This window comes from Orcinus orca, chromosome 3, assembly GCF_937001465.1.
Source record: "Orcinus orca chromosome 3, mOrcOrc1.1, whole genome shotgun sequence".
NCBI lineage: Eukaryota > Metazoa > Chordata > Mammalia > Artiodactyla > Delphinidae > Orcinus > Orcinus orca.
The window spans coordinates 62,923,667-62,941,600 of record NC_064561.1 but is presented as its reverse complement, the minus strand read 5'-3'; the positions used below and the strand labels follow the sequence as shown (position 1 = coordinate 62,941,600).

At 45.3% G+C, this 17,934-nt stretch overlaps 1 protein-coding gene across 2 annotated transcripts in view; it reads left to right on the top strand.

Moving 5' to 3' along the window:
* Positions 1–17,934, top strand: part of SH3RF2 (SH3 domain containing ring finger 2) — a 143,513-nt gene that overhangs the window by 66,190 nt on the left and 59,389 nt on the right. For both annotated transcript variants that reach the window (XM_033406860.2, XM_033406861.2), the window contains exon 5: positions 5,342–5,662. In XM_033406860.2, the coding sequence (XP_033262751.2) occupies positions 5,342–5,662 (321 nt within the window). The remainder of the gene's footprint in view (positions 1–5,341; positions 5,663–17,934) is intronic.

Genomic DNA, 17,934 nt, shown 5'->3' with positions numbered 1-17,934 from the left:
AAAGCTAGCGGTGCTGAGCTATAAAAGAAGTAGAAGGTATGCTCCCTGCCCTCTAGGAGGGTGGGATGAAACAGAACAGAGGCAGAGTTGGAAAGAAGGGACCAGTTCTACCATTCGTAAGAGCCGAAGCGGGTTCTGAAGTGAATGGTGTGCCCAGAACACTGCCCAGCTGTCAAGGTTCCCTCACCCTCTCATCTCAATCTGTATGGAAGGAATGAAAGATGGAAGGGAGGGGAAGAGGAATGGTCCAGAGAGGCTGGTCTTCCTACTCTCTCCACTAAATGATCGTGCTTTTTCTCTTGTTGAAGCCCCTTCCAGGTACAGCCACCCAATTCTCTCTATGTGTTCAACTTCACTCATTTTATGAGGCTCAGCTAGAAATCTTCTTTTTCCATAAAATTCCAGCAACTAGTTGAATACTCAGTTGTCTCTTTCTTCTCAGAACACCTGATGGGTGTGTGGCTTGTACTTCACAGGCCAGCCCAACACAGAGCAGGTATTTCATAAAAAAAAATTAGCTTCACAAGTGAATGAATGAAAAAAATATTTGCGAGGTGGTCCGACTGACCAGGAAAAAAATTCAGAGAACATACCTTTCAACGTGACCCTGTCCTAAATATATATTCAATCATTCAACTTATTTTTCATTGAGTGCCTGCCATGTCAGGTCCTGTGCTAAGTTCCAGTGATACAAGACAGATATGAGTCCCTACTTTCAAGGATTGTAGGGGCAGACATGAATAAATAATTATAAGTGTGATGAATGATGCAAAGAGCGAAGGAGAGGGAACTATTGGGGGGAGGAGAGTATGATGTTCAACTTACCTGGGTAGGGTGTCGGCAAATGCCTTGTAAGCCAAGATCTGACAAATGATGAGGAGCAAGCATGGAGGGAAGAGTGTTTTAGGGAATGGAGGTAACATGTGCAAAAGTCCTGCAGGATGAGGAAGTGTGGTACCTCCAAAGGACCAAAGAATACTAGAGCTGGAGCTTAGAGAGTAAGAGAGAGACAAAAAAAAAAAAAAAAAATGAAGCCAGGGAAGCAAATGGGACACACACCACAGGAGACTTTGTAAACCTTCCTGCATTAGTCAGGATGAGCCAGGTTATGCTATGGTAATAAACAGCCCCTGTATCTCAGTGGCTTCACAAAGAAAAAGTTATTTCGAATCCATATTACATGTTCAGCACAGAATGGTGAGAGGCTGTGCTCACACAGTCACTGAGGAACCCAGACTGATGAGGCCGGGCCATCTTGTAGCCGTGCCATCTGGAACATATGGACTTCCTAGGTTTCATGGCGGGGAAGAGTAAAGAAGAGTGAGCTGTGTATCAGCAAAGGCCTCAGCTCTGTGACATTTGTCACTCCCACTCCCACATTTGTCCATTGGTCTGAACCAGTCACATAGTCCCACCTGGCTTGAAATCAGCTGAGAAGTATAGGGGACTACTTGGAGTATTTGCTGAGCATCCTCACCTCTGCCGTATCATAAGAAGTTTGGACTTGACCCAGAAGTCAGAAGACACCACTGATAAATTTAAAGTAAGGCAGCGACTCCATCAGATTTGGGGTTCTTAAAGATTGCTCTGGATGCAGTGGGAAGAATAATTTGAGGAGGAGGGATTTTAAAAAAGCAGAAAGATCAATTAGGAGGCTACTACATGGCTCAGTTAGAAAATGATTGTAGCTTTGACTAGTAGATTGGAAACAACTGGACAGATTCCAGGACCTCTTAGGAGGTAGATCCACAGGAGCGGGGGATAGGGGTGAGGAAGTGGTCAAGGATCACACCCCATTTTCGATTTGTGTGTCTAGGTCAGTGGTAGAGCCATTTGCTGGATCAAGCAACATATGCTGAAGAGGAACAATTACGATGTTTGGGAGATAACCGTTAAGTCTCCAAGGACAGAGATGAGCTACAACTAATCCTAGTTGGATACCTAGGAGGTGCTTAAATTTTTGCAGATTAGAGCTTGCATGGTCCCCTGTATTATTTCAAGAAGCTTCTTCATAGGTCTGGGGGAAAAAGGCATCACTGACTTCATTACCCATTTCTGATATCCTTTTTTTCCAAAACTTCTACATTTAATGATTATTCATTTGGATACTCTCCCCACTACTCCACCTCTAAAATTAGTGATTACAAGAACCCTCACAGCCGTCGTCAAACAAGGGTCCTGTTCTCCTAATTGCTAGGAGGGGAAAAGATAATCAAGTGGTTGCTGTAATCTGGAAACCTGGTTTTCAAAAATTACTTGAAATCTAAATTGAGCTTTTTAAAGCAGTACTTAAAATTTGATTCCAGTCATTTCATTAAGACCAGCACTTGCCGAGAACCCTTTAAATAAGTTTTGAACTACCAGCGCCATGCAAAGAAATTGGAAGGAAGGAGAGCTTTCTTCTGAGAGTGAGGTGGGCTTTTTGGCATAAACAGGATTTTTCTTGTTAATGTATCGTTTGACTTATTGAATTGCATCTGGGTAAAATGTGGTAAAACAAACGCGGAGCTTATGCCCGTTCTTGTCAGGACTTCTCCAGCGGGGCCTGCCTGGGTTATACGAACCTCGCTCAGCCCAGTGGACCTCAAGGATATTGTTTCTAATGAGTGGGTGCAAATTGAAGAGCTCTGCAGTCCTTCCCCCGCTGAGCTATTAATCACCCTGGCAGAGGACAGGGAAGACCCAGAGTCACACGGGGCTCTTTGTCTGTGTTGCTGATGGAAACACCCACGGTGTTGCTCACCTGGGGGCAGAACAATTAGGTGAAGGCAGAAAAAAATTAACTTATTTCATCGTGGCTATGAATGACCAGAAAGAGCTTTACTCAGTCAACTCAGAGAGCGTGTATTATCGTCTTAGTGGGTGAACAGTGGCGGGATGGGTGCTCTGGGGGAACATGAGACATGGCCCAGGCTTCCATCAGAAGCGCCCTAAATAATTTCAGTAATTTCCCAGTTGATCTCCCTCCTTCCGGTCTGGCATTTCTGCATAGCAGCCAGAGTGAGCTTTTTATGTATTTATTTTTATTTACATACAGTAAAATTTGCTCTTTTTGGTGTCTCTGCATTCTGATAAATGCATACAGTATAACCACACTACCATCAAGATATAAAATAGTTCCAACACTTGCCAAAAAATACGAGGGCAGGCTGCCTCTTGGAAGTCCGCTCCTTCCCTGACTGCAACCCCTGGCACCCACTGATCTGTCTTCTGTTCCTGCAGTTTTCCTTTTCCAGAATGTCACAGAAATGGAATCACATAGAATGTAGCCTTTGGAGTCTGGCTGCCTTCACTTAGCATAATGCCTTTGAGGTTCATCCATGTTGTCGGGTGTATTGGCAGCTCGTGCCTTTTCTTTGTTGAGTCATACTCCACGATGCGGACGTGCCGGAGTCTGTCATCCATTCGCCGACTGAAAGACACTGTGATTGTTTCCAATTGTCTGGCAGCTATCACTAAAGCAGCTATAAACACGTGCATACCAAGTTTTGAGCGAGCCTGAGTTTTCATTTCTCTTGGGTAATTACCTAGGAGTGGGATGGCTGGGTCAGACGCTAAGGGGGAAACTGTCAAACCGTAGCATGAGCTTCTAAATAAAAGCATACATCAGATCATGTCGCCCTTCCACCTAAATCCTGCCAAAGGCTTCCTATTACAGTCAATAGACTCAGAGCCTCCCAGTCGTATGCGATCCGGATCCTGCCTGCCTCCATGGTCTCCTCTTTACCACCTGTTCCTCACTTCTTTCTGGTTCTTTCACATCGTTTTCTCAAACAGCCTGAGCTTTCTCCCTCTTCGGGATCTTTCCACTAGCTTGCAATCCCTCTCCTGGAATGTTCTCATGCTTGTCTTCACATGGCTGGTTCCTTCTTGGCATCTGTGTCTCAGCTTGAATGTCACCTTCTCAGCAGGTCTTCCTTGACAGCCCCCCACCAATCTAAAGTAGCCGCCTCCCGCAGTCACCCTCTGACACATGAGAGCATTTATTACCGCCTGGTCTTTTCTTGTTTGGTTGTTTACATGCTGGCTCTGCCATGTATGTCACCCCTTCAGCTCTCTTGTCTTTAAAGTGGGCATAATAATGCCCCTTCCCCTACTTGATGTTTTCTTTTCACAATATTACAAGCTTCTGGTGGCAGGAACTAAATCTTTTCTAAAATTTTCTATCTCAACTATATTAATCATCTTAATCATCCTCACATTGTTATTAAAAAGTTCTTAAATGAAGAAAAGTTCTTAAAGGAGCAAACTCCCTTTTACCTCTATAGGTGAATCTCTAAACTAGAATGAGACACGTGCTTTTAGAGGGCAACTGGTAACAATCATCATGATGGAAGTTTAAGTAACTGTCCTGGAAAGTTTATTCACACAATCCCCTTTGCCAGCCTATTTCCGATTTCTGAACGACATGAACTCACAGGGCCCTTGGTGGGCAGGGTACTCAAAATACAATACAGTCAGTGGTGGTGCTAGAGCTGGCTGGAGCTAGATGGCAAGGGCTGGGTGTTAGGTTTTCAGGAATCTTGCTAGCCAGTTGTTAAACCATTGGTAGATCTTTACACCACAGAGATTGGTAAACTCTACAGATTGGGGTGAGGGGGGTCATTTGTTTGTTTGTTTTGTTTGTTTTTCTGATGTACCAGCACACCACTGACGGTAAGAGGTATAGAACAAGAGAGAATGGTGATGAGGTAAAAGTATTTAAAGGAAGTAGTAAAAGGTGGTCTTAGCCTTAGGTGATCCAGGGTCCTGAATGGATTTACATTCTGGTTAAACACTTATCAAACGTATGAACTTGAGCAACTTCATCCACTCATTATTGCACAAACACTCACTGAGCACCCACTCGGGGATACAGCAGAGAACACGTGTATAAGGTCTCAGCCCTCAGGCAGCTAACAGTCCAGCGGAGGAAAGGAAGATAAATGATTACCGTGTGGAGTGGGAAAGCATGGGGGCTGCAGGAACACTGAGAAGGGCAAACAGCCAAGTCAAGGGTGGAGGTGGGGATTCAGGGGTGGCTAGAGGAAGAGGGAAGGGTCCCCCAGGTAAAGGAGGCTGGGATGATGCTGAGAGAGACGGGAAAATCAGAGTAGAGTATCATGGCTTGTTTTAAATTCTTCAGACCTCAGTAAGAGTCGTAGCTACGTTGCAGGAGAGTTGTGAGAATTGATGGATATAGTAAAGGAATTGGGATATACTGAGAACAGGTGGAAGCTGACCAAGGAATGACAACTGAGGCGGTGGCATCTGAGCCGACTTCAGACTAGCCTGGGTAAGACACAGCCGCTCACATGAGATCAGGATGCCTAAATTCTCATCAGACCTTTTGCCTTTTCAGCCAAACCTCACTGCAAGACACCTCCTACAGAAGAACAAAGGCCGCCAGTCATCCCACACAAAAGGCATGTCCCTGGTGTCATCCTCCAGAGGCAAGGCGACCAACGCACCCACACTCCGAAGGGGCCCGGGGTCCAGGAGGAAGGGGCCCGGGCAGTTCTCCATCATGACGGCCTTGAACACCCTCAACAGGATGGTGCACTCTCCCTCGGGGCACCGTATGGTGGAGATCAGCACCCCAGTGCTCATCAGCTCCAGCAACCCCTCTGTGATCACTCAGCACATGGAGAAAGCGGATGCTCCTCCCAGCTCTGTGGGGCAGGTAGGGAACAAACCCCTGGGATAAGGGCATCTTGGAGTCGGGCAAGTGACCCACACCGTGTCACAAGCAATATTGGATCTTTAGTACCTGCTAAGCCCCCATAATGCATTAATAACAACTAATGTCATTATGTGTCAGAACTGTCTATACATGATCTCATTTCATCCTTGAAACAGCCTGTGAGCTAGGTATTACTATTATTGCTATTGTTACCCCCATTTTACAGATGAGAAAACTGAGGTTTAGAGGAGGGGGGTTTGCTTTCCCTTGCTAAGAGCCATGGCATGGTTCCTGTCCCTTAGAGAACTTCCCTCCAAGGAGATAATGACATCTGTTTCCTGGGATCACAGTTTAACCTTCACTGTTCCATCCTCCAGTAATGTATCAGGCATCACGTGACAGGGAAGAAAAAGAAACTATGGGTTATTGGGTGTTTTCAGGACTAGCTATATACTTTGCAAGGCCCAGTGAAAAATGAAAATGCAGGTCAAAAATGATTAAGAATTTCAAGATGGCAACAGCAGAGCATCAGACCAAGTGAAGGGCCCTTCTGAGCACAGAGCCCTGTGTGACTACACATGTCACATACCCTTGAAGCCAGCCCTGGTGGTTTTCATATGGAGCATTTAATGAGATTATGTACGTAAAGTGCTTAGCACAATGCCTGGCACATACTGAGTACCCAATAAGCATTAGCTCTTAATACTATTGTTATTAATACAACTGCTGTTATTATTAAGCCTGGCCACTGAGTTGCCAAGTGAAGGGAGATAAGCCAAGGGGCCGTCCTGGCAATCCAGAAGCAGAACTACTTCTAACAGCATGAGGCTATTTAGGTTGAAGGATGCTTTAAAAGATGAAGGACCAGAGGTACAAGGCAAAGTAATTAAGAATTGCATGTCAGGTATTCTGCTATAAACACTCTTTGGAACCATGCAGGTGACAACTCGAAAAGACAAACCTCAACTTGCACTGATGTAATTTTTATTAAGCTGTAAATCTTGTTTTTAAACATGAATCTCTACCTTGGGATTAAATGATTTAATTGGACTCTAATCCCTTTTTAACAAGACAAGGAGGAGAAGAAAGTCAGGGGTTCCTCAAAGACCTGTGTGCTGGTCTAAAAGGAAAACAATCACCTGCTACAGCACTTCAGACCTTATACCACTGTCTGCATCTCTAGGAGGCTGGCTGTTGACGTCATTCTGCCCGCCACTTGCACTACATACACACTCACACACAATTACACTCTGCCCTCCCTATACACTCTCCTTGCATTAAAAAACTGTGAAATTCCCTTCCCTTCCTACCCACACACACTCCAAACACTTTTTTACAAGTACATACACACTTTGTGCCCCAAGTTCTACACCCCGTACACACATATACACACACATACATGCTCCAACATGGGAGCCTAGTGACTCACAGTTAAGCGAAAGACTAGCAGAATTTTTCTGAAACCATTCTTTCTAAATATATAGACATAGGTATACGAAGTACAGCCCACACTCAGTAGATCTAGGCTAGCTCACTCAGCTATAAGTTGGCTTCCCAAAGGATTTAACCAAGAGTCACTTTCCCGGTGCCTTTTTCATTCTTCTCCCTGGTCATTTACCTCATCAACAGAGAGGCTGGACCGAAGCAGAGAATCCTAGTAGGATTCAAAACAAGTAGTATTCCTTCCTAATGTTCACAAATGGTGAGAATTCCAAAGTGTGGCATTGGCATACCCTATCCCCAGGGAACCACTGCACAGTACTGATAGCCTTTTCTCAATTCACATGGTGGTGGATTATAAATATTTCTACATGTTTGCCCAGATGTTGTCAAAAACACACTCTTAAGATGCCCCACTTATGAGCTACATCTAAAGATGAGTGGAAAGTTGAGCAAATGACAAGATCTCCTGCTTCCTTTTTCTCTAACATCCTTGAGAGCTGTGGTTGGGTCTAGCTTATCAAACTTCCCCTCCTTCCCCATCCCGGCACCTTTCATAGTACATAGTCCCTAGTAGGTAGTCAGTAAATCAAGGAATCAGGACATTTGGCTTAAACATCTGGGCAGGTGGTGGTGACGTATACATAGACAGGGAAGACTGGAGGAGGAATTGTTTCCTATAGAAAGATCACAGGTAAGTGTAATTCTTTCAACCAGTAGACATCTGTTGAGTTGCTTACAATGTACTAATTACCAGACTGAGTCCTGGGGATTCTACTACCAAAACATCAAGAACGGCAATAATAATCTCAAACATTTATTGAAAGTAAAAGAATTGATAGGTAGAAAAGGAAGGAAGGAAGGGAGGGAGGAAGGAATTCTTTCTTTGTTGCCAGTGTCCTGAGTCCTGCGCTCCATCCTAAAATATGGTAAGAGCCCTTGTAGGTGAGGTACTCTCACCACTTTACAGTGACGTAATTAAGACCCCCAAAGAAAAATGGTTGGGCCACCGTTCCTAGAATTAGTGAACAGTGAGAGTCTGTTCTGACTGTAGAATTGTGTGATTCTGGCCCATAAGCTCTTGTCACTATGCTTCGCCATTAACAGAGACGTCATCAGGCAACACCGTTACATCAATGTAGTTTATCTTGAATGTCTGTAGCCTCCCTTTTCTTGCACATCTTCACTTGACTCCAAGGCCTTCCAGCATTCTCTTCCCTGCCCACCCCTCAGTAAAGAATTTGCCCTAAGTCTTCTGCACCTCAAGAAGGTTTTCATTTACTATCACTTTGTTCCTTTATGAACTACCGTGTCCAAGCATTGTGCACAGTACTGAAGGCACCAGGAGTAAGTCTTGCCCCCAAGGAACTCACAGTCTAGCAGGGATACAGAAAATAAATGACTGACTATGGTGGAGTTAGGGCTTCCTAAAATGAGATGAGCACCCTGATGGCTCCCACACTGACTTAGGCGGTGAAGATACTTGGAATTTTACAACACAGAACTGTCGACAGAGAAAGTTACTTCCTTTCCAACTTTCCCCAAGCCTCTTGGTGATATCAGAAAGTCTTAGTTTGGTGCTAGTCTGTCTTTAACATCCTCTATCAGGTTTTGCTAATCTCCCTCTGTCAGGAAGCGAGAACCAGGCCTCAGGCTCAGAGCTTCGGGCAAGCAACTGCCCATCTCTGAATTTCATAACACTGTATGTTTTCATCATGTTGTCGGATGGTTATCCTCCATATCTTACAAGTGATACCAGTTCTTGTTCACAGAAGTCTATGAAAAATTTTTAATACTTTATTAACATGTTTAAGCTTTTTTTTAAAGAACAGTGAGTTAATAAAGGTACAAGTGATATGTGGATATGGCAAAAACCATGGAGATGGGACACAATGCAGTTTAGAAAGCACCAATCCAGAGTAAATACATGCATAACTAGAACATGTAGGAAGTGCTACGGAAGCAGAGAAGAGGGCGTTTGTTAGCTTCAGTCCTGTTCCCTGAGAGAGGGATATTTGAATATTTGAACATTGGTCCTTCTGTGACTGACGTGTAAAAAGTCCAGGAAAATTTTTTAGGGAAAAGCCTCTTTAAAGAATGTTCAGTCCCCACCAACTAAACGGAGGGGGCTTGGAGGATCAAGGAGTAGGTTTTCTGAAAACACCTCTAAAGAAACAATGAAGAGGAGGATTACCCTTCACCTCTTAAACACCAAAGGGTAGCAGTTCCTACCTTCTCACAGAGAGAAGCTGAAGCAAGGAATTCTGTTTTCCTGTTGTCATTGTGTCCTCCCACCCTTGGGAAACCACCTGACACATCTGGCTGGAACGTCAGGAAGTGACCTTAAAGGTAAACTTTGGACTAAATACAATTGTGCTTGAAAATAATTCAGGATTAGACCTGAAGACTCTGAGTAGGTTCCGTGGGAAACTGCACTGGAGGAGGTTAAGAAGGGGGATTGGAACCAATGTAGTTGGCCTTTGGGGGAGTCCTGGAGATTAACTCTAGGTCTGCACTGAGGACGGCGATGCCTTCGAAGAAGGAAAGTCAACTGCATGGGACACGAGTTAGAAAGAAGTCCGTCAGTAATACCTCTTAAGGGAAGCCACAGTGCCAGGTCCACCCTGGAGATTCCAAAACTGACTTCTTCAGGATGTGGAGTCGGTTTGTCCCATCTCCCCACTCACAGCACCATGAGGTGCTCTTGTTTGCTGTAACTCTAGCCTTCCTAAGACATTCTGCTCCCCCAGTCTACGCACCCTCCCTGCCCAGGGAACTCAGCCTCTTCCTCCCTTCCCCCTCCCGCCACTGCCAATCCCTCCAGCCCCCTCCTTCAGCCTGCCCCTTCCCCTGTATCACAGGCCCAGGTGAGTGCAACTGCAATGCAGCTATATAGAAAGCCCGTCGTCATTCCAGAGTTCTCTCTTTCCCTCACCTTCTACATCCAGTTCATCAGCAAGTTCAGTTTGCCACCTAAATCGCAATTGTTTCTATTCATCCCATCCCACTGCCTTAGTTTTGGTCCCCATCACTGCTTCAGTCTCTTCCTGGTCTCCCAGAACCTTGCTCAATCTCAACCCCTCACCCTGCCGACCCCCTCACCCCTACCCATTCTCCCAATCATAGCCTCCATACTCTGGAAAATCCAAATCCGTTTGTCGGCTTCTCCTCCCCAGACCACCAATGGTTCCCTACAGTCTTCAGAAGCGGCAATACCTGCCATTAACTAAGTGCCCACTAAAAGTCAGCAACTCTCAATATGAGATGATTTACAGACATTATGACTATTCTCACAGCTCTTCAGAGTAGGTGTTCATATGCCCATTTTACCAAACAGAAAAGGTTTGGGACAGAAAAATTAGATAACTTGCCCAAAGTCTGAAAGCTAGAAACAGACCCAGGAGTTGGGGCCAGACCTGTGCCTTCTCTCCTAAATGAGTGAAGGCATTCTAAACCCTCCCTGATCTGACGGTAGCCTTCCAGCCTCCCCCCATGTCCCCCGCCACAGGCATACACAAAAGTTGCAGTGACCTACTCAACATTTGTAAGCATAGTGTATACTAGGCCACCTCTTGGCTTTTTGTCCTTGTACCCGGCATAGTGCCTGCATTACTCTGGGCAATGAACAAATGTTTGTGGAATAAATAAATGCTGTTCCTCCTGGAATTTATTTTTGGTTCATTTGCCTGTCACAGTCACATGCATACCCCAAGCCCTGTATGTATACCATTTCTTCAAGGAAACTTCTGCCACCCCTCTTCTGCAGAATTAATATCTTTCCCCTGTGTTCACATCACATTGTTTACATTTGTGTTCTTAGTACTATAAGCATCCCATATGTATCTTGTCACCAGGCTTACTAGATTGAAAACTTGTTAGGGGCAGGGGTGGTGTTTTATTCATTTATGTTGCTGTTGACTTTCCAAAGCCCCAATAAAGTTTTCTAATAACGTATTTTGCCTCAAGAATCAAAAACAAAGACAGAGGCCTCTGATTTACTTAAATAACTACCAATCCCTTTCCCCTCTTCTGATTACCCAGAAAATAAAAGATGGAAGATAGAGAGGGGAAAGACAGGCCACTGAAATCATTCCTTATGATGTGATTCCCTCCCCCAGGCCTCCTCCATCCCATCCCAGGATGATAATGGCAAGTCCAAGCATCTTTCCTGGGCTCCTGGGAAGATGAGCTGTCATGTGCCTTAGGGAATTCTGAGGTCTGTAAAGCTGACTCTCCTTTCGATCCAATATTCAAAATATTCTGAAGAAAGTAATTTCTAGGAGCTTCAACTATAAGTCCAGATCTCCTGTGTCCCTTTGTCTCCATCTTTCGCAGAAATCTCCCAACCCAAATTTAGGGTACTCAGGACGGCCAAGAGAGATGGTTTTTACTGAGTAGTAAGATAATTTTTTTTTCCTTTGGACACAGTGTCAGTGCTAATGTATGTTTAAGATTCTTAGCTAATCCTCCTTCTAAGGTAATTTACAGACATAAACTTCCCCTATGCTTATATTCTTATTTTGATTATCTTCCAATATAAATCTTTATCTTTACAATTTTCACGCAACAAACCCCTGCTCACAAGTGAAGCTGTCAGAGCTCTCTTGAACTGGCCGGATTGGCCCCAAAGAGTCGTGAGTGTAAAGTGGGGAGGCTCCACTAAATGAACACCTGTCCCCTCAAACTTTTCTGTTCCATGTCATCATTATCTGCCCCAAAGTACCTTCTATGGGACCCAACAGGTGCTTGAAATATGTTTATTAAATTTTCAAGAACATACCCCTTGGGTGGAGACAGCCCCTTAGACTGTTCTCATACATTATCAGTTAATGTCTTAGCAGGAGTTCCCTGGCTGACATCTGAAAGCAAAAAAAAAAAAAAAAAAGACACAGGGTAGAACCAGAGGGCCTCTGCTGCCCTCTGCTCTGCCAGATCCCCTGGGTAAAGAGCAGTCAGGAGCCACCTAGAGAAGCAGTGTTATGTCCAGGGGAAACCACTCCAGCCTTAGACCCAGACACCTCTCCCCCGTCTCAGCAGTGAGACTTCTGACAAGTCCATAGCCACTCTAAGCTTCAGTTTCCATCAAAAAAGCAGGAATAACCCCTGCCTCACAAGGCTGTCGGGAATATCAAAGATGTAAAGTGGGTGTAAAGTGCTTGGCTCCCATTTTTATTATTTTTGTTATTATTAAAAATGTTAGCAGTCAAAATTTCTTAGTAGTCAGTTGCTAGATTTCTCTTCAAGCACCCTCCTCCAGGTTTTTTGAACTTTTTTGTAAGAGAAAATTTCAAACACATATAAATGTTAAAAGAAGAGCACAGTGAACCCTCCGGTACATATCACCCAGTCTCAGCAATTATCCACTCACAGGCCTATCTTATTTCAGTTATACCCCCCCGCTCATGAACCTGCTCCTAACTGAGTTATTTTAAAGCAAAGCTCAGACATAATATCATTTCATCCATACACATCTCAGTAGCTCTTTAAAAATTTCAGGGAGTATTTTCTTCCAAGAGTTTAACATAAGAGTAATCCCATTATCACACACTAGAAAATGGAAAATAATTTCTTAGAAACATTAAATGTTCAGTGCTCAAATGTCCATATTTGCCTTATAAGTTTTTTACAAGATGTTTTGTTTAAATGACATCTAAATGAGGTAAACACCTTGCATTGGGTTGATATGTCTATTAGATTTCTTTTATTCTACAGGTCCTCTTGCTTTTGCTTTCTCTCTCTGTCTCTCTGTCTCTCTGTCTCTGTCTCTCTGTCTCTCTCTCTCGTCCTTTGCCATGGACATGTAAAAAAAGCCAAGTCATTTCTCCTGTTGAATTTTCCACATTCTGGGTGGTACTGGTTGAGCCTATGCAATGTTAACACATTCCTTTCTACCATTCATGAGGAACCATTCATGACCATTTATTCGGGGCTGCAAAATGGTGACATTCCAAATCTGTCATCCCTCCTGAATTTTTTTTTTAATATTTATTTATTTATTTGGTTGGTTGGTTGTGTCAGGTCTTAGTTGTGGCAGGCAGGCTCCTTTAGTTGCAGCTTGCGGGCTCCTTAGTTGTGGCATGCGAACTCTTAGTTGCTGCATGCATGTGGGATCTAGTTCCCTGGCCCGGGATCGAACCCAGGCCCCCTGTACTCGGAGTGTGGAGTTTTAACCACTGCGCCACCAGGGAAGTCCCCCTCCTGAATTTTTTTAAGCTGCAATGCTTCTGTAAGATTGACTACTACCTTCTAAGAGTTGATGATGTGTAAGATCCTATACTGTGAGTTTTAACTAAATTATTTCACAATGATCTCCAAACTTTCATACCATAGGCCCTCAGCATATACTGGGGAATCCAAAGTTCATGTCTTAACCACCATATATTTATTCTCTCCCCACCCGCCCCGCGTTTCTCTCTCTCTCTTCCTTGTTTGTTCCCGGGCGTTTCCCTAGTTCAAAGACAGGACTCATTTCTCACCACCTTCTCTCCTGGCATGTTTGCCATCATTGAACTGCTACTCCTTTTTCCACTGGCCGCTGCCAGCTGGGCTAATCTCCCCTGCCTGCCTGTGCCAGTCTGCTTGTTTACATCCTTATCACTGCCCTCAGGCCGGCCTCCTCATCCTGGCCCCTTCAGCCGTGTGTTCACCCTTCTGCCCCTCCTGAGGACTGGTTCCCACAGCTGGGCTAAGACCAGGAGGAAAAGACCAGGTTTCTTCAGCCTGGAGAAGAAAGGGCTTCAGTGTTGCTGTGGGAATAGGAGTTGACTTTATTTTTCCAAACATGGGTTTATAGACTGGTTTTGTGTTCCTGTGTCTGGAAGAGGAAAGGAACAGAAATCAGCACATGAAGGATTTCACGAGGAACAGGGAGAAATCTCTCCCATCACATAGACTGTTAGAAACTAAGCACTGAAAATGCTGAAGGAGCCTGTGCATGCTGCTGTTGGATTTTGGGGTGGTTTTTATTTTTCCCTGTAGAGGAAGGCAGCTTAATATAAACAGAAGGGCTCTGAGTCAGGCTAAGCTTCATGCCACGGCTTTGCTACCTAATAACTCAATGACAGTGAATAAGTACCTTACCCCATTAAGCCTCAGCATCCTCATCTGCAAAATGGGTAGGTCCTTCCATGTGAGGTCTTTTCAGGGATTAGCCATAACTCAGTAAGCTGCTGCCATTGCTCTTACCTGCTTGCCTCCAAGCAGAGTGTTTAGAATATATCATCATTGGTGTGATAGAGGAGAACCCCTGGCTTAAACCGGGCATTGAGCCAGACATCTTCCAAAATCCAGGTGACCCTTCCAACCTGAATTCCCTAAGGTATATTTTTCACAACTCCTGGCCAACACGGGGGTGACCTTGTCTCATTTTATATGTGAGAAAATTGGCAGGAAAAGGTAATTCCGTAACAGAGTCAACGTCTTCCTCCAAAATCAAATCAACTAAATGTGGTTTAAGACCAAACTAAGAGTCGTTTTACTGCATCATTTAATGCCTCATCCGTGAGCCATGTGGTCCCAGGCTGCAAGAGTGATCATTAGTACAAGACAGGTGCCACCACCACCTGATGTGCCATGATGTCGCCAGTTAGGCCTAAGAATCTGATCCGAATGCTCCCTTCCATCAGCAGCATGACCGGGGGGAGCCATTTTGCCTCTCTAGGTCCCAGTTTTCTCATTTTCTAGGTGGAGTAATAAAACAGACCTGGCAGAGTATTATGTTGCTCAGTTAGCGAATAGCACACTCTGAAGGTAAGTGACACCAGGAAGAACAGCTCCTATTATTTAGTTAATGATGGTCCTGGTTGGGATTCCTCTGGTCTTTTCTCAAGCACACTTTCACACAAGAGTTCTCTTTCCTTTCTGGCTACTGCACAGCTTTCTCAGCCCCAATAAGTGTCAGGTAGAGATCTCCTGTAGGAGCTTTTAAACAAAGAGCTTCTTGGCACTTTAGGGAGAAACAGTATAGTAAGAAGATAAAAATAAGGGCTTTGGGGGTCAGCCAGCTCTCACTCTGCCTCTTACTGAGCAATATAACATTGGGCAAGTTACTTAATCTCTCTGGACCTCTGTTCTTCCATCTGTAAAATGAAAGTGATGTGGTGATTTTGGGGTTTTTTTAAACCTCTTAAGATCGCTGTGAGGATAAAATGAGGTGATGCGTGTACATGAGATAATGGCCAGGTTTTGGCAGTGGTAAATGGCTCGGTAAATGTTCACTGTATGATTAATGTTGGGTCGGTTCAGGAAGCTATGACCTGCCCTCATGCCCATGCCCCAGGGCTGGCCTGTGCAAACAGGCCTTGCTAAGAATGCCGTCCGCCAGCAGCACGCTTCAGAAGGATGCTCCATCAGAGCCTGCCTGGGGTGCAGAGGCTTCCAAAAGTCCCCGTGCTTCCTTGTTAAGCAGTGGCAATTCTGGAAGTAGGGAAGGAGTATGGCTTTGGGCTTGTATCTTGAGGCCCCTTGGGGCAACTGTATTTGCTCAGCTCAGACCCTCAGCTATAATCCCAAGGGGAACCCGCAGGAGGGAAGCCATGAAAAAAGACTTTGGACAAAGGAGGAGACCAGGGTGGAGACTGAGGCAGGGCTGTGTTTCCACCGTCTTTTTTTTGGCACCTTTCAGCTTTTTCTGTAAGCCACATCCTCATCTGGTCTAGTTGCCCAAGCCCCTCACAGCCCACCAGTGAAGCAGCCAGCAAAGAGTTGTCAGGTGCCCCCAGTGCTCCAGGCACAGGCAATACAGTGGACCAGGCAGACCTGGTCCCTAAGCTCGTGGAATCTCCAGACCAGCAGGGAAGACAAATACTAAACAAAGTATTATAAATACCTGATACAAGATTGTAAGTGTGCAAAGTTCTGTAAGGTTGAAGGATGGGGAATGAAGAGAGTCTGAGGGTGGTCAGGGAAGCCTACCTGCAGGAAGTGACCTTCAGGTAGAGAGAGACCTGACGGATAAAGGAAGTCAGCCTGGGGAAAGAAGGTGGTGAAGCGAGACCCTCTCCTCAGCCCCAGCAGCCCAGTTCACTTTATACTGAAGTTAACGCCAGAAAACGGCAGTGCTCCTGGAGCACCATGAGGCCTGCAGTGCACAGATCCCCGCCCTGCCCAAGCTCCCTGAGGTACTCTGGGGAAAAACCATTCTTGTTTCTGGTGACCAAATCAAGTTTGGTAATTAACCCAGCTTGCTTCTTTGATTCAGCATTTCTTCAACAAGAAGTTAAACTTTACATCATCATTCTGCCCAACTAATCCTGGCAGGTGAGCCACTCAGGGGCCCCAGCCCTGCCAGGGTTGAAAAAGGGAGAGGCCTGGCCTGCACCGCAGACATTTTAACACAGACTCTTTAGCCCTGGGAGCCAGGAGCAAGGGTAACTGATACGCGAGGCCACTGGGGCCCTTAACACACACACATACACACACACACACTCACAGAATTCAGCATGAAGGAAAAATAGGAGAGGAAAAATAAAATAGAAGGACAAGAGAAAGAGAAAAGAGGTGTACAGGGCAACAGTCAGGGACAAGGAAGGTAGTATAGAGAAGGGTAGTACAGGAGACATGGACATTCCTCAATGGCACAGGGACCTTGTCCATGTGGCTCAAATTTGCAAGGACTCAGTAATAGCACCTTTCACACAGACCTGTTAGGAAAGTGAATGAGATATTCACATAGAGAAGGCTTTGTCAACCTCAGTACTGCTGACATTTGGGGCCAGATAACTCTTTGTTGTGGATACTGCCCGGTGCACGGTAGGGTGTTTAGCAGCATCCCTGGCCTCTACCTACTAGATGCCAGGAGCACCCACCACCTGGTTGTGGCAACAAAACATATCTTCAGACCTTCTCAAATGTCCCCCAGGGTCAAAATTAGCCCCAACTGGGGGCCACTTATGTGCGGGAGATAGCACAGGGCCTGGCGTACAATACATGTAGAATAAACGGCAGCTGACATAAGGTCTGTGCGAGGCAAATGCCCTTTCTGAATATCAGACCCTTCTTCCCAAGCACATGCCAAGAATATAAGGGCTTTGGAGAAAAACTGGAACTTTCCGTAGGTGGGATGGGTAGACTTGCCAGTGCCATCACTGGAAATGTGCAAACAGACTCATGTACACAGGGATGGAGAGGCTGAAGGGACCTATATATTCACTGGATTGTTGGAACAGGTCCACTTTCCACTCTGCTCAGCTCAGAGGGAAAGGAGCTAATTTTGTGGCGTGGGTAGCAGGTGCCAGGCCCAGTGCCAGGGTCTTACATATAGACCAGCCTCTGTGAGTTCTGTGAATAGGTATTATTTCCATGTTAGATGGAGGAACTGTGACCCAGAGAGGCTAAGTAACTAGCTCAGTGTTACTCAGCAAGTACATTTCAGGATTTGGGTCAGAACCCAGGTCTGACTCTCTTCCAAGCCCATGCTCTTTCCCCACCCAGGTGGCAGGAGTAGGGCTTCTCATATGCCTACTTGATCATTCACAGTGAGAGTTTAAGAGCAATTCGAGGGCAGCAACCAGGCTTAGTGGGAAGGAATGATGGGATTGATTAGCAATGTCCGTCATGGGCCCAGGAATAGGAAAAGGAGGCAGGTGTTGCAGGTGTTTGCCATCCTTGTACAGACCCATAATCCAAGATTCAGTGATTCTGTATCATCCTAGCTGGCGTTTTCTGGGGTCTACACTGGACTAGGGGTACATCCCGCTTTGTTCGGCAAATTAGCTGCTTTCATGCTTTCTCGGGGCATAGCTGAAAATCAAGTCTTCTCCATAGGTGAGGGTTCCTACAGAGGGCACAAGGAGCCTGTTCTTAACACATTGTTCTCATGGAGAAACAAGGTA